This window comes from Lacerta agilis, chromosome 14 (assembly GCF_009819535.1).
Source record: "Lacerta agilis isolate rLacAgi1 chromosome 14, rLacAgi1.pri, whole genome shotgun sequence".
NCBI lineage: Eukaryota > Metazoa > Chordata > Lepidosauria > Squamata > Lacertidae > Lacerta > Lacerta agilis.
The window spans coordinates 8,162,366-8,186,826 of NC_046325.1; the positions used below are offsets into that span (position 1 = coordinate 8,162,366).

Consider the following 24,461-nt stretch of genomic DNA (forward strand, 5'->3'; position numbering starts at 1 on the left):
ATCAAAGAAAATAAATGACCCACTCAAAAGCTGTCCTTTCTAATGAAGATTCTCTATTCCTGTGGAACTGTAGTAAGGATAAACATTGAGTTATCATAGCAATTAAATGCAGTAGAAGCATTCAGGTAGAACACAACTTTGTCATGTGATGGTGAAAATATGTGCAAGATGGGGTCTAAAAAAGCCAAGAGGCATCACAGCAGGTTTTATTTTGTTGTGGTTATTCTTGCAGAGTTTCAGCCTGTTGAATGTGTTGAAGAATTACCTTTCTTTTGTATCTCTCAATTGCTTTCCTCTCCAGAATCATGAGAGAGTATTTCCCAGTATTGGAATAGACATGTAATAAATCTTTTAAAAATAAGTAGTGACATTTTTGATATATTGCATATACTGTCCTGGTTATTCATAAAGTATTATGCACTGCCAGAGACTTCCAACACCATGAAAAAGGAGCTACCATGAGCTATCTTTGAATAACCAGGAAAAATGATAGAGTATTTCTTAGCTGATGGTGTAAATGTGATGACAGAACTTTAAAACAAAATTTCATAAGGATCTATCTTCATTAATGGTAAGTTTATTTTCCTTCAGCGTTTCTGCTTATTATATTCAGGATGAATTGCTATTTACTCCATAGTTTTACTATTTTTGACTCTTCATGCAGCTTTCCATTTTTCTTCTTTTGCAGCCTAGGCCAGTTTAATTCTGTCAATCTGGAAGAAAAGCATGTGTGCGTGAAGTTTTGGACATACTTTGAACTACCTCAGAGGATTATTGGAGTTGTTCTGCTGTGATGATCCTATCAAATACCTCAACGGTAGATGAATTTATTCTACTGGGAATTCCTTTCTTCCATGAGCTGCACAGTATCTTCTTTGTAGTAGGTTTATGCATGTACATCATAACTATCCTAGGAAATGGGTTCATCCCCATCATTGTAGTCATTGAACAAAAGCTACAGACACCGATGTACAAATTCCTGAGCAATCTTGCTTTTCTAGAGATCTGCTACTCCACTACAGTTGTCCCCAAGTTACTACAAACACTAATAAAAGCACAAACCACTATTTGTTTCTATTGCTGCATGACTCAGAACCTGTTCCATTTTATTTTTGGTGGTACAGAGCTTTTAATCCTCACAGTGATGTCCTTTGACCGCTATTTGGCCATATGCAAGCCTCTTCAGTACCCCATGATTATGACCAAGAATGTGTGTATTCAGATGTCCTTGGCTACCTGGTATGGATCATTCATAATTATGTTTCTTCAGTGTGCTATTATGTGGACGTTGCCTTACTGCAAGTCCAATATCATTGACCACTTCTACTGTGATTTTGGTCCATTGTTAAAACTAGCCTGTTCCGACACCAGCGTCAGTCAGTTACTGGGATTTATCAGTTCCATTGTGTTTGTCATCATGACCTTGATCTTCAACACAGTGTCCTACATCTTCATCATTTCCTCTATCCTTCGGATACCTTCAGTCAGGGGTCGCAAGAAGGCATTCTCCACCTGTACATCTCACCTGATTGTTGTTTCTATACTGTATGGCGCCTTGATCTTCATTTACGTCAGGCCCAATGTCCTTGCCCAATCTCGCCTGAGCAGAGTAGTAGCAGTCTTGAACACTGTCCTCATTCCAATGCTAAATCCTTTCATATATACAATAAGGAATGCAGACGTGAAAGCTGCTGTCAGGAGTGCTATCCATAAAAAGAGTGCGGCCCTGGAAAAATGATTTTTAAAATGTGCTTCAAAAAACTGGTTGGTAAAAGTCTTGTGAGAATCCTGAAAATCGAGATGTTAGTATTTGACATGGACGATGAATGCAATACAAGGGACAAAGAAAATTTCAGCTTAGTGTTAAAGGCACACTGTAGGTTATATTCAAAAAATATTGCACAGTAATGGTAATATTATATTAGATTTTGCTACAGTATAGAGCTTTCACTAATGCCAGCCATATTACAGTTATTACTAACTATGATTGCCAATGGTTGTGCTATTATGTGATTGTTATTATTGGGTTGTGTCCATGGCTAGGTCTACTAAGAGGAGACCCATTGAGGTTAATGAACATGACTAACTTAGATTCATTAACTTCAGCGGGTGTACTCTAAGCAGAACTAGCATTCTGCTTGGCTCTACTCCTGGATCCATTGCTGTTGCTTGAGACCTCAGTGGCTCGGAATGCCTTCCATCAGCTTCGGCTGGTGGCCCAGCTCTGGAAGCCTCTAGGTTAGATTATTGCTATACATTATATGCACAACTGCCTTTGAAGACAGCTCAGAAACTTCAGCTGGTGCAAAATTTAGCAGCCAGGTTGCTCACTAGGGCAAGAAGGCGGCTGCCCTAAACAAACAAACAAACAAACACTTAAAACATCAATCAACATCTCCTTAGAATTTCAGTCCTACACCAATATTCTGATGTTTGGTTCATATTACCAAGTGAAGTCTTCAAGGAGTTTTAACACTGAGAGTTACTAATCTTCTATTGTTTCATGCTCTAAAGTTATGATGTTTCATTTTAAATCTGTTTTCATATTTTTGTATGGACTGAAAAACCTTATAGACTTGAACAGTGCAGTGCAAATGTCTGTAAACTAATTAAATAATATGTGTGTTTGTGCTCCCCAAATTTAATTGTTGCTTGTTGTTGGTTGGAATTGTGGGGCAACATAATTTGTTGAAATATCTTTATTAAATCACAAAGGTGACTTTTTATTTAGTCATGACCTATTGATTTATATATATATATATAAAAAGCGACAACAGCTCTGAAAACTAAACTTGATTGCTACTAATTAACTCAGGGACTGGTGGATAGAAATAGCATTGGTGGAAAACCTCCCCTTCCCTCTGGTCCCACCATGCCCCCCAAATGCCCCTTTTTCATTAGGGTTGCCATATTTGAAAAAGTGAAAATACGGACACAAATTCACTTCAGCAATTTCTAACCAAACACTGCTTCCATAAGTCTTCCATAAATCTTCAATTTCATCCATGTGGAAATTACCATTAGTAACTATTGCTTGTTCTTTCTTCATCTAAATAATCTAACTCAACAAACAGGTGCTTTCCAGATGTTTTGCAGTACAACTTTCAACAGCCCCAGTCAGCATGGCTGATGATCAGGGATAATGGGAGACATAGCCAAGGGAACCAGATCTGGGAAAACTATTCTAAAGTATTAGTTGGCCTGTATTAAGGAAGTCTTGAAATTCCCAAAATGGGTATTCAGCAGATGAATAATCCACCTTCCCATTTGCCTTTCTCATGTGAGTTTGCAAAGTTCAATCTGCAGAAAACTTTCTACCTGTTGATGAATCTTGTTAATAGCCATGGGAGAAGCCTGCATTATTGGAAGTTGCCCATGTCCCTTGAGAAACGCGAAGACTCCTGTGTTCTGAGACATAGTTAATAAAATGTATCTTAAGTCCCATGTTCAGAGATTTGAACAAGTGCTTGTTAGACAGTGGACAAATGGAACAATCAATTGCTTTGAAGACAAAAGTCAATAAATGACCCCCAATCAAAGCTGTCCTTGACAGAAGAGAATGTATATTCTTGTCAAGCTGTCAAGAAGGACAGCTTGTTACAAACTGACTGTACAAAGAGTAACATTCAAACATTTTAGGAAAAACCTGTATTTCAATTGTTTATCCCCATCCAAAACGTCTCTAAAAACGGAGAATGGAAGATGTACAGCAAAAACACTTAGGGGTGAGTGGAATCGCTATTATTTAATTGTGGTTAATTTTACAAAATGTCAGTCTGGAAGCCCATTTGAAATTTGCTGAAGGTTGCCTTTTAGTGTTTTGGTTATCAATTGTTTTTTCTATTTATTTATTCATTAATGGCTGGCTGCAATGTATTTTTCCTTCTTTTGCAGCACATTTCTTCTCCCAATTCAATATCTTGAGGAACTTCCCATTACTGAAATAAGTGGGTAATTATCCTCCTAACAGTAAGTGGTGATATTTTCAGTGTATGCAAATCATGTGAATATTTCACTAACACGAAATGTGTCAGAGAACTTCAAAGCTGTTGGCGTAAATTTAATGTCATGGCCTTAACCCCAAATATCTCCTTAATTGTTGAAAATGTCTTTTTAAATTTCCTTATGTCTACAAGTGTTTTTAGCAAGTAACCTGGACTCAGGTTACTCTCAACCACCCAGCATTACCAATAGCCAGGGATGACAGAAGTTGTCACTTTATTTGGTCTACAGACCGTAAACATCAAATATGGTTGTAAAGGGGACATTCCTCACCACTGTTTTAAGGTGTTGCAAATTATATAACTGGGTATTTATTATTTGTGTATTTATTAAATTTATATCCTGCACTTCCAAAGCAAACCATAAGGTATCCATAAGCAACATATTTGCTTAAAATGTTCTTAATTATTTGGTTAACCTTCCTTCCTTCCTTCCTTTCTCTTCTATGTGTTCCTAGTCAAAAAGTCTGCTGTCTAAATATGGAAACAATAACATCTTAAACTGCTGCATCTTTGAAAGTCCAATGAATCTACAACTTTGCTTGATATATACTGCTGGTACTTCCAAGGAAGCCTTCCTTCATGAGTTCACTTGTTCATCCCCCCCCCCTTCTTTCTAATACTCCTTTTGAGATTTAATTAAAATGAATCACATTGAATCGATTTTAGAAGTTCTACTGCTATTTTGATCATCCTCAGTTTAAATGACTTTTAACTAGTAGTATAGTTATGTTATTTTTAAAATAATAATAAACTTCCACTACAGATATGCCATTCCACCCACCCACCACCCAGCATCCCTAGGCAGTCTAATTCTATATAAACTTGTTGCTTGCATCCATCTATCACTGTGTTAGCAGCACCGATGTGACCTCCATGGAGTACAAGTTTAGGCCTGGACTGCCCAGATGACAAGACCCCCTTCTCAGCCTCACTGAAGTTAAGGAAAGCAGAGTGATACGTTTGGAACCAGATGCCTGCAGAAGTTGCCAGAAGATGATGTGCAAGGTGCCATCCAACCACCTTAGGGACTCCACTCTGGGTTTGTGTGGTGTTTTCTCCTTAGTGTTTTCTTCTCCTGAAGATATCCTGCAAGGCAATGGGGGTTTAGGATCAGAGTTGTCCTTCTCCTAGATGGGAACCCAGTGTCCTTCTTATACATGGACATTTGGGATGTCCTCCAAGACACACCTGAGGATTATTTGATGGTAATTTTCAGTGATGAATACATCAACAGTGACTGAATTTATCCTGCTGGGGTTTCCTTTACTACCTGACCTTCACAGAATCTTCTTCGTTGTGGGTTTATTCATGTACATCGTAGCCATCATTGGGAATGGCTGCATCCCCATCATTGTGGCCTTCATACCAAGGCTTCAGACACCAATGTACATCTTCTTGAGCAACCTTGCCTTTCTGGAGATGTGCTACACCACTACGGTTGTACCTAAGTTGCTGCAGGCCCTTTTAGAAACACAGACCACTATTTGCTTCTATTGCTGCATGGCCCAGAACTTCTTCCACTTCACCCTGGGAACTACGGAGCTTTTTATCATCACGGCCATGTCATTTGACCGCTATTTAGCCATATGCAAGCCACTTCGGTACCCAATGATTATGACCAACAATGTTTGCATTCAAATGTCCCTGGCCACCTGGTATGGGGGATTTATTATTATGATTTTTCAGCTACCCATCTTGTGGACATTGCCATTCTGCAGGTCTAATGTCATTGACCATTTCTACTGTGATTTTGGCCCCATGCTAAGCATAGCTTGTGCTGATACCACCCCCAGTCAGTTGCTGGAACTGTTGAGCTCCATCCTATTTATTCTCTCAACCTTCTATTTAAACATTCTGTCTTATGTCTTTATTATCTCAACCATACTTCGCATACCCTCTGCCGTAGGGCGCAAGAAGGCTTTCTCCACCTGTGTGTCTCATCTGATTGTGGTGTCTATTTTGTACGGCGCTCTCATCTTTGTGTATGTGAGGCCCAGCGTCCTGCACCCATCCCCAGGAACCAGGGTTGTAGCAGTCTTGAACACTATCCTCACCCCAATGCTGAATCCTTTCATATATACCATAAGGAACACAGAAGTGAAAGAGGCTGTCAGGAGTGCAATCCATAAAAAGAGGTGGTTCCTGAAAGAAGGCATTTAAAATGCATTCCAAAGGGAAGAACTGGTGAAGTTCAGATTACTGATGGAATTGTGCATATGGATTCCTCCTCATTCCTATTTCACTCATTAATCTCAATGAGAAGTGAGGTTCAAATCAAATACCATTTTTTTGGCATCACAGTATAAAACATTTAAAATCACTGGGAAAATTAAAAGGACAAGGGTGAAGCTGTGATCATGTGCACTTATATATTCTGCTTCACCCTGTCTGTTCTCTGAAAGGATGGTTCATTAGGAACCCTTTCGGGTAAAATTGTGGCTAAAAAGGAAGTTACTAAAACAGTCAAAACAAAATAAAAATCCTTCCAGTAGCACCTTAGAGACCAACTAAGTTTGTTCTTGGTATGAGCTTTCGTGTGCATGCACACTTCTTCAGAAACAGTGGCCCGATCTGCCAGGAGAAACCTCGTTTGGCTGCTTCTTGGAGTTATAGGCCAGAGGTCCAACATTTTGTTCAGCATCAGTTGGCAAGGTCTGCTGTGTAAAGAGCAATCTAAGAGACTGTGGTCCATCGAATCAGGTACCACTTGGTTGCAGGCACACAGATGGGCTTGAAATGGAGTATGTGAGAATCTGCATTTGGTCACTGCAGAAGGGAAAGCAAGTGAGGGTTTTCCTCCTAGCTCTGCTAAAAATACAAACAAATCCTGAAAAGTATATGCGTTGTTACAAACATTTTTATATGAAGGACATTATGTATACTGTATATTATACACACACACATACACACACTATAAAAACAGCACAAAAATTATATACAACAATGTCTATAACTATATGAAAAATTTAGGCATTAATATGTTTATTCAGTTATGAATAATAAATATGGCACAGCATATTATTTATATTATGTGTGTAACCTATTTATTTTTGTGTATAACTTGCCATATAATTAGTCTTAAGGTAGAGAGTGTGTGTGTGTGTTTAAATGACAATGCAGAAGTATTTTGGGTGCAAGTGGACACTTGATATTAAGAAGTGGTCCAAGACAAGCAAAACCTGATAGAGTCGGAACCACCAAATGCCATGAGAAAATCCATTTTGAATAGATTCACTTCCACTCTTATGCAAATTGAGAAAGAAGCAAAAAACCCAATTTTTTTTTAGTGCTGAATCGGAACAAACAACAATAGGGTTTTCTGCAGATTGCAGTTTGTTCTGATATAGCACTAAAGAACAGATTTTTCCAGGGGAGAGTATTGTGACAAAGGCAAAACTGTTCGGACCCTTTCCTAGAAAGAGGAAAACTGCTTGGGCAAGGCACCCAACAAGAGGAAGAGTGGATAAGCCCTAACATTAGAACTATTGTAGGAGAGGGAGGGAATAGGGACACTAGAAACAGAACGCTATGGAAAGGAGGAAGGTGCCTTACACTAAGTCAGGCCATCTAGTTCACAACTGTCTACACTGGCAGCAGCTCTCCAGGGTTCAGAACAGGGTCATCTCCCAGCCCCAACTGGGTAGAATAAAGTTAACCAAGAGTTTTGTGGGGAATCATTCCGAAATCTGGTGATGTGTAGGAGATGCCCCAGGGAAAAGGAGTAATAATAGTCTGCCAATGAGCATCACAGCTGAGAGCTTCCTTGATTGATATGCAAGTTCAGTTGAGTGGAGGGAGGGTACCAGATGTATAGAGGGAAGGGAGAAAACCTTTGTAAAAATATTAATAATGCAAGAGAGAAAGAATTCGCAGAATAGAATCGCAGGTAGCCTGATGCTGAAGAAAGCAGCATGAAACTTTAACCAAGTGAATTAAAGCTGGAGCTTGGAAAGAGAGAACAAGCAACATATGCACACACAAACACACAAACACAACAGAGTATATGTGTGGCAGGAGAACATCAAAGAGAAATTTGTACAAACCTAAGGGGAAAAAAATATAAGAAAACAGAGCAAATGAAAAAATGGCTCCTTCCATTTGCAAAAGGGCTCTGCTGAATAATAATCCAGAACATCTGAAGAACATCCATTTGGGGATCACTGTCCTAGAGGAAGGGTTGTTTACCTTTAAAGAAGTCGTTCTCATTGGAATTCATGCATAACTGTACCAAGATTTCTGTGGGGAGAAGGGATATTAATGCTGATGGCCTTAAGCAATCAATAGGTTCTTGGGGGTGCAATATCTCATGAGAAATTCTTGGAAAGTGAACAAATAGGGCATTTGGAATATTGAATACAATAACAATCCCTCCAGACGTCATCCAGTTGACCTGTGCTAGGAGACAGAGCAGAATAGACACCAAATTTCTTTTGTAGTTGAATGAGATTGTATCATTGAACAAGCTATTGATCTTTGGGATATTGTGAAAACATATGGAATGCAAGATGCAGACCATAGAGCCATTCGTGGATTCAGGCAAAGCATCTTAACTGTGTTGTGATTTTCACTACAGAATTTTAGCAAAAGGTAGGACTATGTCCTTTTCATGCAGGATACTGTCTGCCAGTCATGCTGTCTGTCTTTTTTTTATGTCGTCTCTTTCTGTTCAGCTTTCTAGCAGGTGATTTCCTTTCCTTTCACATTGACTATTTCTTTGCCTCTCCTACTTCTTGCTCCCATTTCCATTTTTTTCCATTTCCCCCCTTTCTTCCCCCTTTCCATCTTCTCCCCTCTTTCTACCTCCCCCCTCTTTTGTTGTGATCTTCTCATTTCCTTCCTTCCATTCTGATCAAACAGCCTCAAATTCTTGTGGGTTTGGCCTCCCACCAAGCTGATATAGGCAGATTACAATGTGTATGTGGTGGAGGACAGTAGGATATGCAGAATAATATGTAGATTTTCTCTTAAGTCCCACATAGTTCAATGAGATTTACTCTAAACCAAAATTGCAGCAGAAGGAAGGAAGGAAGGAAGGAAGGAAGGAAGGAAGGAAGGAAGGAAGGAAGGAAGGAAGGGAAGGAGGGCAGGGGAGATAGATAAAGGGGTGAATTGAATTAACAATCTGAAAGATGGGTTGGGGGCGACATTCAGGCTTTGCACTTAGAATCATAGAATCATAGAGTTGGAAGAGACCACAAGGGCCATCCAGTCCAACCCCCTGCCAAACTTCCACTGGCACTGTTTCCAACAAACACTCCCTACCTATTATTACTTTTGAAGCAGTCATTTAAATACTTTATTGAGGACTGGGGTGTATTTTGGCCATTCCAAAATTTGATTACATGTTAACTGAAAAAGCTCCAGTTGATACAACAACATTTAGCTTTCACTGTAGAAAAGCGAGGACATCCTGATAAATAGAAGTTCACTCCAAAATATCTGAATACATATTTGTTTTGTTTTTTTCCTACACCCCCAGTTTTCATGCCGGTTGTTCTGAAGAATGCTTCTTTGTGGATTTTAAAAATATTGGATATCTTCAGAGCCATACTGGTGGATTATTTGGGCAGGGTGCATTTGTGTGCTTGCTGACATGGAGGTGATGAATGCATCGACAGTGACTGAGTTTATTCTGCTGGGGATCCCTTTTCTGCATGAATTACATGGCGTGTTTTTTGTAGTTGGTTTATTCATGTACATCATAGCCATTTTAGGCAATGGGTTCATCCTCATCATTGTAACCATTGAGCCAAGGCTTCAAACCCCAATGTATATTTTCCTGTGCAATCTTGCATTTCTGGAGATCTGCTACACAACAACCGTTGTACCAAAAATGCTGCAAACACTTTTGCAGAAAAAGACCACTATTAGTTTTGCTTGCTGCATGGCCCAGGGATTTTTCCACTTCATCCTGGGCAGCACAGAGCTTTTCATCCTCACAGCTATGGCTTTTGACCGCTATTTGGCCATATGCAGGCCACTTCAGTACCCAATGATTATGACAAACCATGTTTGCATTCATATGTCTTTTGCCACCTGGTATGTAGCATTCATAATTATGTTTCTTCAGTCCATCATCGTGTGGAGGCTGCCATTTTGTGGGTCCAACGTTGTTGACCACTTCTACTGTGATATCGGTCCCATCTTAAGCCTAGCCTGTACAGATACCCACTTGATTGAATCTCTGGGACTTATGAGCTCCATCCTGATTGTCATCATGACCTTGATCCTCACTGCAGTGTCTTACATCTTCATAATCTCCACCATCCTGCGCATACCTTCAGCCACGGGGCGTAAGAAGGCGTTCTCCACTTGCACGTCTCACCTGATTGTAGTGTCCATGTTGTATGGAGCCCTCGTCTTCATGTACGTGAGACCCAATGTTCATTCCTCATCTCGCCTAACAAGGGTAGTGGCCGTCCTGAACACCACCCTTACTCCAATGCTGAACCCTTTCATATACACAATCAGGAACACAGAGGTCAAAGAGGCAGTCCGGAGCGTAATCCACAAGAGAAGAGGATTTCTCAAGGATGGCTTTTAAAAATATATGTTCCAAGCTATGTTCATTTATGGTGTGGTGGTGGCAGATTTATGCTTGCTTTTTAATTTTGTATGTATATAAAGCATATTATTAATAAATCAACAAAATACAAGGTTGGTAGGCAAGGATGTTGGGAAAGATGGAGGGCACAAGGAGAAGAGGACGACAGAGGATGAGATGGTTGGACAGTGTTCTCGAAGCGACTAGCATGAGTTTTGCCAAACTGCAGGAGGCAGTGAAAGATAGGCGTGCCTGGCGTGCTCTGGTCCATGGGGTCGCGAAGAGTCGGACACGACTGAACAACTGAACAACAACAACAAAGGCAACTTTTGTGATGTGAGATTTCAAACACCGAGAAACATTTATGCAGAGCCATCATTTCAGGTTTCAGGTTTTGGGTGGATTGGGGCAAAGCAATTTCTATGTCCACTTACAAAATTTTCAGCAAGGCACTTTGAGCATATAGTCAAGATTTGATTGTAACCCCCCCCCCCAAAAAAAAACCTCACCTACAGTTTAATACCTGCTGTGGTTACTCTTTTGCACCTTATAATAAGATTGGAGGGTTACAGTAGTGATAATCATTAGGTAGCCACTCTTCTTTAAAGCAAAGTAAGTTCTGTTTTTGACTCAATTATCTTGTGCAAAAATAAGACAGTTCAATAGTACAATGCTACATATGTCAACTCAGAACTAAGAACCATTGTTTCCCATTTAACCTATTCTGGTGCAAGTGCATCGTAGGGGGAGTGAAGCAGAACAAGACCCTTGAGCCAAACTGGGTAGCCTCCAAATTGGCCCAAGCTGAATTGGGCTTTTCTACCAATCTTCAAAATGGGTTCTCAATGGAGTCTTCTGATCAGCACAGAATAGATAGCCATTTTCTCCAGTGGCCTCCTTATCCATCCCAGTTATGCTTAGAAATTGATTTCACCATATGTTTTTCCCAAGTGAAAGTCACCAGCTGTCCTCAGTGACATCTGCCATAATTTTCAGCAGTGTGATTTTAGATAACAGAAAGAAGAATATCCTGACCAATGGAGGGAGCATTCACACCTAATTTGAGTCCCAGCTGAGGCAGAATAGAGGACTTACAGTGGCGTATTTCAGGCTGAGCTGAGGAACTTCAGTCAGTGTAGCCATGGGTGAGCTCAAACTCAACCAGAGACCAACCTACTCCAACCTCTGCTTATCCCAGTGAATCTTAGGGTGCAGTCCTATGGCACAATTTACCAAGATGAGCAGCTTAGGATGCAGCGGCTCTCTGGCTCAGAAAGTTGATTCCCAGATCAGCTGCAATCAACCTGTGTTCAGCTCCCAACCCCAGCTCTGCCCAAGATAAGCCATCACAACCTGTTCCTCCTGGCTCAGCCTCACCTTTACCTGTCCACAACCTGATGGTCACTTATGTCAGGTGTGGGAAAGTGCTTGTGGTTTGAGGGAAAAGGACACCTTCTGGACCGAGGAGGTTCCCTGGTGCTGCTTTGAAGGATGACCAACCAGTGGTGGAGCTTCATGCTCCGGCACCGGGGGCGGGGGTGGGAAGCAGGCGGGGGCGTGGCTGGCGCGTGTTCTGCGGGCGTGCCGTGCCAAGATGGAAGCCTATTGGGATCCCGCTGCCTGGGGCGCCCCGCCCCCTACGCCCCACCCTTCCTACGCCAATGCAACCAACTAACTTCCTCCCAACTAATGAACATTTGCATGTCTCACTAGGTTGATTTTAAAAAAGAAACAACAGAAAGTGACAACACAGGGCAAGCTTATTTCCCATGGAGATGATTTCTATAGAGCTTCGTAATACCTGGTCAAAACACTTTCCCACTGAGCTCAGTATTGCTTATTGGCAGCAGCTATCCAGGGTTTCAGGCAAGGGTAGCCTTATCATAGCCATATCATAAATGCTGATTTATGTATGCTTATTCTACTATGAAGTAGCTAATCATTCTTTGTCACTGGTTGCTGAAAAAGACTGAATATGGAAATTGGAATCAACATTCCCTCTGGCACCCATGGACACCATAACACCCAGAGACACCTTCCTTGTAACTAACCAATCCCTCTTGCCCCTCCTGTTATTTCCATTGCTGTTGATGCCCTTTTGTTTGTTGAGTGGGTCTCCAATTATTATTTTTTTGTGGGGGAGTTCCTGATTTTTGGTATGTTTAGGTATGGATGTGGGGACTGTATAGGTTTTTTCTGTTGTGGGAGGAACGATATTCCTGGAATCACTATTTTCTATTCTGCAAAAGGGATATTTTGTAGAACCCAAGACAGTCTGCATGTGTGCTCCTGATTACACTTTGTGCAACCCTGGAAAACCTACACATTGACCTGGGTCGGAACTTACACTCACTTGGTGTTTTAATTGATATTTTAAAAAACCAACCCAGTGAAGCAGTAGCTAATTGTGCTTTATCTCGTAACATCATAATCCCCTGGGTTAAGTGAAACATAGATTCAGTTTTAATTAGCTGAAATAATAACTATATTACTTGATCAGTTACTTAAAACATTGGGAATCACTTCTTCAGAGGTCCTACACAAGTTTTCTTTGCCTTGGACATCTGAATGATTCTAAAAAAAGAGAAAATGCTAAGTACACAAAGGGATGTGAGTATTCTCTCCTGTTTTGTGGGTGAGCCACATTAATTATATTAACTGAAATACATTATATGGTACATGGGGCATATTTAGGATGTTCTTCCTTTTAAACTCTATGTGATGTACTTATGACAGTGTGAGGGGGCTGAACATTCAGATAAATTTGGATTAAGTTTTAATGGTTTTATATATTTAGCCTTTCTTTAATTGCATGTTTTCTTGTTTGCTACCCTGGGCTAATAATAATATTAACACTAATATTACTAGTAATAAGCCATACAAAAATACTGGTACATCTAAAAGCTTTTTTTCATGATCCAACCCAATAAAACTTCAGATATTTCCTAGTTCAGGGAATGTCATTTACCTTCACGAGATGACATGAAAAACTATCAGCTGGATAGTTCATACAGTAGATTGCAAATAACCCCACCTAGCAAAAGGTTTCAGGCAAGTCATCTCCAAATATTGTCATATTTGTTGGACTTCAATTTTCCCAAAATGTTTCATTTAATGTTAAGATACAACTCCCACATCCTGTCACCTCAGTATACATAATCTCCATATTCCGAAAAAGGTTTTCAACTCAAAGAATCCAAAATGCAGGTTATCTTTCACTCTACTCACCATGGGCATTTTTAAGTGGCAGAAAGGGTAGAATTCAATACACTGTGCTATTACAAATGTTCAGTCTGTGCAAGCATATAAGTTTCCCAGATAAAATGACCCCTGCTCCTCTTGTGTGCTGTTCTGGAGGGTCTCCAAACTGCTCCCAGAGTCAGTTTCAGACTGAGGCAGAGTGGGGAGGGCTCATGAGGGGAGGGGGAAACAACCTATGGTGCTGGGCTGCCACTCACAAAATTCATTGGGTTAATCCCACCATTAATGTTTTGATGTCACACACACATTTACTTCCTCTGAATATGACTGCTGTAGATTGATTGATTGATTGATTGATTGACCCATCCATGGAAAGCTCAAAAACTGTACCCTAGAATTATCTTGGATTACTATTAGTTGGTTTTGTCTCAATTATTTACATGTGTTTTTATCTTGTATCTTATTCTGTCAACCTTCTGAGATCTTGTGATGAAAGGTGGTTTATAAATCTAATAAATAGCAATAATTAATATGGATTGCTCCTGCTAAAATCTACTGAGCTTAATCATGTCAATGAACCCTGTGTCCATCTTCTTGCTCTCCCTCTGCTCTCTTGTAGGAGTACTTTTGTTAGTTTTAAAAATTGCCTAATCCTTTTGCTCATTCATTTGTTCATTCACATGTTTTTCTTCCTAAGACATGAGTCCAATATGGCAAATGACACATCAGTGCATGAGTTCGTTCTTCTGGGCTTCCCAACTCTTCGGCAGTGGCACCTGTCACTCTTTGTACTCATCCTTGTCATATACATCCTCACCTTGGCAGGGAACGGCCTCATCATCATCATCGTGAGAGTCAGCAAGCAGCTCCAGACCCCCATGTATTTCTTCCTGAGCAATCTTTCTTTCCTTGAGATCTGGTACACAACCACTGTCATCCCTAAGATGCTGGAGACCTTCTTGATAGCCAGGACCACTATCTGCCTCCATTGTTGCGTGGTACAGTCCTTCTTCCACTTCTTCCTTGGCCTCACTGAATTTCTCATCCTCTCCATCATGTCCTTTGATAGATACATTGCCATATGCAAGCCTTTACATTACACCACAATTATGACCAAAAACCTCTGCTTACTGTTGACACTGGGTTCCTGGTCACTGGGATTTGTAGTTATATTCACTCAGGTAGCTTTGATACTAAAACTGCCATTTTGTGCTGGCAACACCATTGACCATTACTACTGTGACGTTGGCCCCATTTTGAAATTGGCCTGTGCAGACACCAGCCTTATTGAATTCCTTGGTGTGTTGGGGACTGTCAGCATAATCCCAAGTTCCTTTCTCTTTACTGTGGTCTCCTATGTCTACATCATCTCAACCATTTTGAGGATTCCTTCCAGCAAGGGAAGACAGAGAGCCTTCTCCACATGTGCTTCCCATCTCACGGTGGTCACCATTTTTTATGGAGCTGTTCTCTTCATGTACTTGAGGCCCACGGCACACTCCTCCATCCACAGCAACAAAGTGGTCTCTGTTCTCAACACGGTATTAACACCATTGCTGAATCCGTTCATATACACCATACGGAATAAAGAAGTGAAATCTGCCTTGTGGAAAGCTATGGCAAAGTGCCGCAGGGAGTAGCTGGTGGCAGCATTGTGATATATTTTCCAGCTGTGGTACTGTATTTCCAGAATGATTTTAGTAGTAACACATTTTACTTCTGTTTGCATGGTGTTTTCAGTGGGGATTGGACAGCTTTGCCTGTCCCCTTGATTTGGTCACAGGTGAAAGATAAGACTGTGTCCGCCTTTCTTTAAATGAGACTGACTTTGAAATGACTGTTCCACTCAACCATTATTTTCAAAAGAAAAGATGAGGGGGAAAATGAACTCCAGGACTTTCTTCATGGACTCTTTGCTTGAGATGACTGGTCTGAATCACGTGAATCATCTAGTAACTACACAACATACTTGTCAGGGGTGGGGTGGTTGGTTATTGAGGAAATAGGTGTATATTCTTGGTAAGAGAGTAGTCTCAGTACAGTGGAACCTTGGTTCTCAAACAACTTGGAACTGAAACACTGCAAACCTGGAAGTAAGTGTTCCAGTTTGGAAACATTTTTCGGAAGCTGAATATGCTCCGTTTTGATTGCCACACTTCCGGTTTGAGTGTAACAGTGTTTTTGCTATTTATTTTGCGTTTTTGTTTTGGGGGCTTTTTGTTTTGTTTTTGTGACTGTGTGGAATCCAGTTCAGCTAAAGATTGATTGATTGATTGATTGATTGATTGATTGAGAGACTGCAGGACATTATTTATGCTTTCATTTTATGGATCAATGGTCTCGCTAGATAGTAACGTTCATGTTAATTTGTTGTTTTAGGGGTTGTTTTTAAAAATCTGGAACGGATTAATCCATTTTGCATTCCTTTCTATGGGAAAGCAGGCCTTAGTTTTGGAATGCTTTGGTTTTGGAATGGACTTCTGGAATGGATTAAGTTTGAGAACCAAGGTACCACTTTATTACCGCTTCAGTAATGGAATGCTCTCCCTAGGGACGCTTGCTCCACACTTGCATTAGTGCAGATTACATGACACCTGTTGAAATTCCCTCCCCAAAAGAACTATTAAAGATGTAGAAGACTTGTACCACCCTTTCACAGACTTGTACTTAGACAGCAGGAATTGCAACTGAATGAAAATTTGTTCTGAAAACAGAAACACTGTGTAATTTTCCATATTAAGCTGGTTTGTGAAATCAGATGCATTTTTTATGCATAAGAGGGTGATGCAAGCAGGATTTGTATATAGAGTAATGGAAATATTTTACTTATTTCATTATAATTATATACTGTTTGATATTGTCCTTTTTATAAGTTGCTGTTTGTTGTAAGGACAGAGTTCACTTAAATAAATGAATATATTACCCCGGGATCATAATCAAACCTCTCAACTTGGGGAGACTCAAAATAAAAAGCAATAACCTTGCAATTTGCACTGAATTAAATTTTAGGGAGCTATCCTATGCAGAAAAAGTTGGTGTAAAGGAAACTGGCGTAAATTAAGCTGGCATATAGTTGCATCAAATCCCAACCCTGTTCAGCCTCAGAGGTCCGGCGGCTGTTCCACCCGACAAAGGTAAGAACAAGCCTTTAAAATAAGGTTCAATGCTGGGTTGCCAGGTCACACGATCAAGCTAAACAGGCTTGGGATCCAGCCTAAGCCACCCACCACCCCTCTGGTCCTGTCTCTGCTACACCGCCAGAAACCCCTTTTGCAGTGTTTATAAGTAGTCAGGATGACAAGTTACACCTGTGTATCTTCAGCTGAATCTTCAACTTAACCTGGGTTGGGCACTTAAGACCATCGCAACCCAGCTGAGTCAAGAAGCAGCCAGCTAAGATGGAGATCTGCTGCAACCGAACCTGTTCATGCTATAGGACCCCTGCACTCCAGTGTCTTGTAAATAATTATGCATTAAGATGGAAATGTTTGCAATTCCTCTCCCTCTCTTTCTCCACCCGGCATCAATGAACAAATACATAATCACAATTATATTGTACCATTAAGTCCCCTGGGCTAGTAAAAAAAAGTATTTGGCTCTAATTACTTGAGTTAATTACTGTATATTACTCTATCATTTCAAATGGATGTTTGGGTTCTTCTTCAGAGGTCACACACAAGATTATTTTGGTTTGGAGAAGTCATGCAATATATTCATTAATATGGAATTCACTTCTTAAAAACGGAATTCTGTGACATTTGTCTTCCCTGTAAATGATGATAAATATTGTTTTGGAAAGAAAGAAATCATTAGGGTGTTGCCACAGCTATGAGTAAATTCCCACAGGCATTACATCTTCCCACAAAGATTGTATGGTGACCTGAAACTTGTGAATGCACAGTAAAGTGTCATGTGCATAGAGTTTTGGTTTGGAGCATTTATTTCTGGGTGTCTATCAATGAATTTTCACACATTACATTGGCCAAATGTCACTTGACAGAAAACCTCTCTCCTATAGATTCCCCCCCCCCCCCCGATGTCTCAGTGACATCTACACATTCACACAATGAAAGATGGCAGGATCCTCAAGGATGTGCTCCACAGGGAGCTGGCCTCTGGCACCAGACCCATTGGCAGACCAATTCTGTGTTACAAAGATCTCTGCCAAAGTGACATGAAGGCTGACAACATCAACATCAACCCTGCCATGTCTTTTGCAGACAACCACAGTGCATGGAGTCAGACAGTCAGTGTCAGGAGTCCAGGATCCCGGCTTGATATCACAGTAAGCATGGGTAATTAAAAAGGAGGATTTATTGCAAAAACAAACAGATAGCTCCAGACAGCTCTAACAAAGCCACCGGCATTATTGGAGCCTTCTTTGCCCCTATGGGTTCCCATGGTTGCGCCCGGTGAGAAAACATGGAAGCAGAAAAGACACCTGAGGCTGCTGGCTTCAGAGAGAGAAAGATTTATTTTCTGCATGCAGAGGTACTGTGGTGTTCAGACATCCAAGCAAGTACAAAAAAGTCAATTTTCAGACAGTTCTTATAGACAATTCTCTGGCTCTCTTCCCACCCCAGAAATCTTCCTCTTGTCCATATAAGGAACATTTCCTGTTGTACATTTCCTGTTGTACATATAAGGCAAAAGGACATTTAGCTCTGAGTTGGTTCATGCGCACTTCAGCAAGGCCATCCTATCTGTCACCAGTTCCTCTCTGTGCAAGGTCAGCCTTCTACTGTTATCTCCAGACTCTTAGTCATAGCTTGCCAGAAAGAAGTACAATGCAGATCAGAGTTCACAGCTTTACAGAGAGGTTTCATAAGGCAAAGCTTAAAAAGTTCTTTTATACTTCTGGACTAACAATACATTCAGGTAAATATATACAGGTTAGCTAATTAACCCCTTCCATTATCAATCAAGATGACCCTTCTGAAGACTTCTTCTGGTTCCTACAGAATATATTGAACCGTTGCCCCATATGTCTCTTGTTTAGCTTCCTGTCTAGAAGCCCTCCCATTCGCCGACTCTTCAGACTTCTTTGATCAGCTCCAGCCTCCTCATGTTCCACCAGGAGGTGGCTCATTCTTGACAGTCAGCTTGTGCATCCATAGCAGCGGCCAGAGAAGGAATGACTGCTGTGAGAAGTGCAGAGAGAAGAAAGCCTGCAGCAGCACAACCAGACACTTTCATCTGTCCCAGCTGCAATAAAACATGTCTCTCCAATATCAGTCTCCACAGCCACAGCAGGCGCTGTAACCTTCCAGCAACTTGGCTTCACCCCTAAAGGCTCACTCCTCCATTGCCTCCTGAAACAGACAGATGCCAGCTACAAACTATTATGGAAATAATCTTACAGGTGTTAAGTTAGTCACTCGTGGAATTACCTTGAGGATTCATCTCATCCTTTTTTAAAATGAAAACTTACTCAACATTAATTAGTTTTCTTATTTGGCTGTGGAGATGTGGGAAGTCTCCTTCCCTTGGGAGACAAAGAAGATACAGGATGTGGGAGAGGAGAGACTGAGCTCACACAGTCTTAAGGAACAGAATTGATATCTTGGCCGTTTCTTGTGGATATTGCCTCCTGACTATATGTGAAGGTGCATGAGGGTCTTGGGGGTATGTGTCTTTATAGACTGTGGATATGTGAATGTCTTTGACTTGATTCTTAGTAAAGCGGCACCTGGGTTGCACCTTTTCAGAATGCACATTTGTCAGAAGGGACATAGGTGATGCTGTGGTCTAAACCACTGAGCTTCTTGGGCTTGCCAATCGGAAGGTTGGTGGTTCAAATCCCCACGACGAACTGAGATCCTGTTGCTCTGTCCTAGCTTCTGCCAACCTAGCAGTTAGAAAGCACGCCAGTACAAGTAGATAAATAGATACCACTGTGGTGGGAATGTAAGCTGTGTTTCTGTGCGCTCTGGTTTCTATCATGGTGTTTTGTTGCACCAGAAGCAGTTTAGTCCTCCTGGCCACATAACCCGGAAAGCTGTCTGTAGACAAACTCTGGCTCCCTCAGCCTGAAAGCGAGACGACCGTCCAGGGGTCCTTTACCTTTCTTTCTTTCTTTCTTTCTTTCTTTCTTTCTTTCTTTCTTTTTTCTTTTTTCCTTTGTCTGTATGCTTCTGGGGTGTTTTGTGAATTTAATAGTCCTGCATTTAATAAGTTCATTCGGATGTCATGGGGACAATTCCCTCAGCTCGCCTTCACTTTAAGTGAATTAGCTACATGCAGCTGACTGATGGATCAGTTTTAAAGGTGGTTCATTATGTCCCCCACATATGCAGCCCTCAAGGCTGCAGTGACCCCCTCTAAGCTCTCTGTTACAGAGATGGTTTGAGGTAGGTAAGAGAAAGAAAGGGGGTGTCTGCTAATAGAAAACTGCCTTGTACTGAGTCCATGCTCCCATCAAGCTCTGCACTGTCTTCACCGACTAGCAGTGGCTCTCCAGGGTTTCAGACAGGGGACAGCTTGACTGAGAAGTGCTTGGGATTGGACTTTAGACTTTCTGCATGAAAAGAGATGCTCCACCACTGAGGTATATCCACTTCCTGGTGAACAAACAGCAATGTGACAGGTCTTTCTGGGCTTTCCAGCTCTTGCAAAATAATCATTTTGTTTGCAAAGATGAGGAGACACTTCCTTTTCAAAGGAAGTCTCTTATGAAATCTGATTGTGTTTTCTATTGTCTACTGTTATTGTTGGCAGTAGAGCTCGAAGGATTTGTCAGTTTTGGCACTGAGGGTAGGGATGGATTGCTCCTCTCTCATTTCCCCCCACAATCTGAAATTCAGTTCTTCACACTTCTGCAGAAATTTGTGGGTGAAAACTGCCATGAAAAATACATTTTTTTCATGTCATTTTCACCTATTTATCACAGTTTTGCATGCAGTGCTCACTAACACACTCATATTTTATAACACACTCTTGTTCCTAATGTTGGATGGTATGAGCTGTTAAAGATGTTTGTATTACCGTTCTCTCTCCACCCACAAATACCGGTAGAAATTTAATACCTGGACTTTGGAGTTCCTTAGGAAGAGGAATTGTGCATTCAACAACTCTAAGCACTATAGCTTTATGAGGGGCATGGGGTCTTCTAACAACTCCCAGAACTCTTAAAAAACCCAGAAACCTACAATTCAAATGACTGGTTTTGCTTCTTTAACTGTGTAGTGCAAATGAGATCTGGGTTTCTTTAATGAATTAACTCATTCAGGACCAGGGAGACACCCACCCCCTGTCCCCCCAAAACAGTACTTCTGTCTTGTCAGGATTTAACCTCAATCTGTCAACCGCCATCCATCCTCCAATAAGAATAAGGGGAAAAAATTAATTGCATTTCTCCACTTTCCCTTTTTCTTTCTTTACCTATCTTTTTGTTAATTTTTGTAAGCTCTTCTTTTTCCATTATTAATACATTTATAGTAAGTGGATTAATGATACCTGTTTATATGATCATGATTATTTAACAATATTTCAGTTATTTTGAAGTTACAAAAATTAAAAATTTAAGGTGAGTGATCAATTTAATGTCTTCAAGTGAATTTTGTTTATTAATTATATATTGCAGGACAAAGTATTTACCATTACTTGAAAAATCTGGAAGTTTTATGAATCCAGCAAGTATGCTTCTGTTCAGAGAATACTGTGAATTTTACAGAATATTCTTTCAGGGGAGAATATAAAATATGTCCCCTTACTATAAACTATTCCCATGAATAGTTGAATATAATACTGTTCCCATATATTATTGCTGTGCTTTCAGGAAAGAAGGAAGCAGCGGTGGAGATGGCTAATGCAACATTTGTCACTGAGTTTATTCTTCTAGGATTTCCAGAAATTCAAGAAATGAACATGGCATTTTACACCATTCTCCTACTGATGTATCTCATCTCCTTAATGGGACACAGCTTAATCATATTTGTTGTTTTCATGGAGACCATGCTCCATACTCCAATGTACTTCTTCCTCGTCAACTTCTCCACAGCTGAGATCTGCTCCACTACAGCAGAGATCCCAAAGATGCTGGCCAATGCCTTCTCGGGCAAAACCAACATTTCCTTTGCATGTTGCATGTTACAAGGTTTCGTTGTCTTCACAATGGGGTCTGTTGAATTCATCACTCTTACCCTCATGTCTTTTGACCGCTATGTAGCCATTTGCAAACCTTTGCTCTATAAAACCATTATGACCAACAACCTCTGCCTCTTCCTGACTTTGTTGGCTTGGCTTTGTGGATTTGTTATCATTTTCCCTCAATCAGCTGTAGTGTGGACTTTCCCATATTGTGGACAAAACGTCATTGATCATTATTTCTGTGATGTTGGGCCTGTTTTGAAATTGGCCTGTGCTGATACTACTTTGATGGAGCTGATAGGTCTCATTTATGGTGCTATTTTCATGTGGGGTTCCTTGGGTATCTCGTTAATTTCTTATACATACATCATAGTCACCATCATTCGGATGCCTTCTGCCACAGGGCGATCCAAGGCATTCTTCACATGTGCCTCTCATCTAACTGTTGTTATCATCTTCTACACGGCAGATATGTTTATGTACCTGAGGCCTACAACCCAAGGTGACACCCGGGTCAACAAAGTGGTATCTCTTGTGCGCACAAGTCTCATTCCCATGTTGAACCCTTTCATCTACACAATCCGGAACAAAGACTTCAAAGCAGCCCTAAGGAAATCTGTGAGAAGGAAAATGCTGTTATAGCAATTCCCAGAATACTTTTGTGGAGATGGACCCAATGCTCTGAATGTCTGAGTTCTGCTCCACTGCTCAGTAGGGGAATTAAGATAAAGAAGTAGAGCCCAGTTAGTCTTGTCACTGCCTTATGGTTATCACAAATATAACATTATATCCCACTTCCAGGATAAGCTGACCCTTTTTTACATACCAAATTATAATGTTTGCATACATTTTTCGCTATTATTTCAGGACAAAGGGAGATGGGAAATTCTACAATCATCACTGCATTTATTCTTCTGGGATTTAATGAATTTCACAGACTGGATATAGTGCAGGATGAAGGCTTTTCCAGCAACTTTTTGTTTTAAAATGAAGGACCAGACTCACAAATTTGAATCTCCTAACAATCTTGAAACCTTTGTCCTGGCAATGACAACTGAAGGAATGCAGTCTGCTGACTTACTACAACTACTACTGATACTACTGCTACTAACTTGTAGACCACCCATCTGACTGGGTTGTCCCAGCCATTCTGGGTGGCTTCCAGCATATATAAAAGATAGTAAATGATTCACAGCAGGAATAAATAAATAAATAAATAAATCTCAATATATCATGTTCTGATCTTGTCCAGTATTGAAATAATATGTATTTCCTCTTTTTCACTTCCTGCAACCCCCCCCCCCCCATTTTCCTCTTCTAGTCATATTCCCAAGACCTCTGGGCTCTGTGTCAAAAAATAATTTAGATGAGATAGAAGATTACCTAAAGAAAAATAGATTAATAGAGATAATGGGAGAAGATGATAAAATATTAAATGAATCAATATCAAACAAAGAAATTAAAGATATAATCCAAAAGATGAAAAAAGGAAAATCTCCAGGCCCAGATGGCTTACCAGTTGAATATTACAAAGATCTAGAAAATGAATTGATCGAACCATTAAAAGAGGTAATAACAGAGGCAATGGATAAAGGAAGCATGCCCGACTCTTGGATCCAAGCATATATAACTCTCCTACCAAAGCAAGGTATGGATCCAGAATTAGTTTCAAATTATAGACCAATATCACTGTTAAATACAGATTATAACATTTATGCTGGAATATTAGCTAGCAGATTGAGAAAAATAATTGGGAATATAGTACATAATAATCAAGCAGGTTTCATTGAAGGTAGACAAATTAAAGATAATATTAGAAATATAGTAGATATATTGGAATATTTACAAACTAGAAAGGATAAACAAGCAGCATGGATATCAATAGATGCAGAGAAAGCATTTCATAAAATATCATGGGAATTTATGAAAAAAATATTAAAAGAATTGAAATTAGGTGAAAAATTCCAAAAAGGCATTAATGCAATTTATAAAAAACAAACAGCGAAAATAATTATCAATGGAGAGATTGGTGGAGAATTTAATATATTCAAAGGAACAAGACAAGGCTGCCCTTTATCACCAATGCTGTTTACTTTAGTCCTAGAGGTTCTATTAAAGAAAATAAGAGAAAACAATTTAGAGGAGGAGGAGTTGGAAAGAAAAGGTACAAAATCAGAGCATTTGTTGATGATATTATGATCATAACGGAAAGCCCCTTTGAAAGCATACCTCAAACACTAGAGTGTATAAGCGAATATGGCAAATTGGCAGGTTTCAAATTAAATTATGGGAAAACAAAAATATTAGCTAAAAATATGAATGAAACGGATAAAATGAAATTACAAGAAATTACCATATTAGAGGTTAAAAAGAAAATAATTTTTTTGGGATTAATTTGACACCAAACACTGCAGATCAAATCAATGAGAATTATGGAAAAATCTGGAAATAAATAAATAAATAAATAAAAGATCTGGAAACATGGGAGAAACTAAATTCATCTCCATTAGGGAAGACATCAGTAATAAAAATGAATATATTGCCAAGGATGATGTTCCTATTCCAAAGTATCCCGATATTAGGAGGAGAAAAAATGTTTCAATAATTGGAAAAAAGATCTGGCT

At 40.1% G+C, this 24,461-nt stretch overlaps 5 protein-coding genes across 5 annotated transcripts; all 5 read left to right on the forward strand.

Moving 5' to 3' along the window:
* The first annotated feature begins 759 nt into the window (after positions 1-759).
* Positions 760-1,738, forward strand: LOC117057285 (olfactory receptor 6X1-like). Its single transcript, XM_033168126.1, has one exon. It carries the CDS (start codon positions 794-796, stop codon positions 1,736-1,738), a length of 945 nt encoding a protein of 314 aa, XP_033024017.1. The 5' UTR covers positions 760-793.
* A 3,358-nt stretch (positions 1,739-5,096) lies between these two features.
* On the forward strand, positions 5,097-6,324 carry LOC117059272 (olfactory receptor 6X1-like). Its single transcript, XM_033170883.1, has one exon. The coding sequence runs from the start codon at positions 5,223-5,225 to the stop codon at positions 6,162-6,164; it is 942 nt and encodes a 313-aa protein (XP_033026774.1). The 5' UTR covers positions 5,097-5,222; the 3' UTR covers positions 6,165-6,324.
* A 3,273-nt stretch (positions 6,325-9,597) lies between these two features.
* Positions 9,598-10,548, forward strand: LOC117057286 (olfactory receptor 6X1-like). The gene has a single exon (XM_033168127.1). The coding sequence runs from the start codon at positions 9,598-9,600 to the stop codon at positions 10,546-10,548; it is 951 nt and encodes a 316-aa protein (XP_033024018.1).
* A 3,911-nt stretch (positions 10,549-14,459) lies between these two features.
* On the forward strand, positions 14,460-15,389 carry LOC117057288 (olfactory receptor 6X1-like). Its single transcript, XM_033168128.1, has one exon. The coding sequence runs from the start codon at positions 14,460-14,462 to the stop codon at positions 15,387-15,389; it is 930 nt and encodes a 309-aa protein (XP_033024019.1).
* A 6,160-nt stretch (positions 15,390-21,549) lies between these two features.
* LOC117057289 (olfactory receptor 6X1-like) lies at positions 21,550-22,479 on the forward strand. The gene has a single exon (XM_033168129.1). It carries the CDS (start codon positions 21,550-21,552, stop codon positions 22,477-22,479), a length of 930 nt encoding a protein of 309 aa, XP_033024020.1.
* Positions 22,480-24,461: the final 1,982 nt, after the last annotated feature.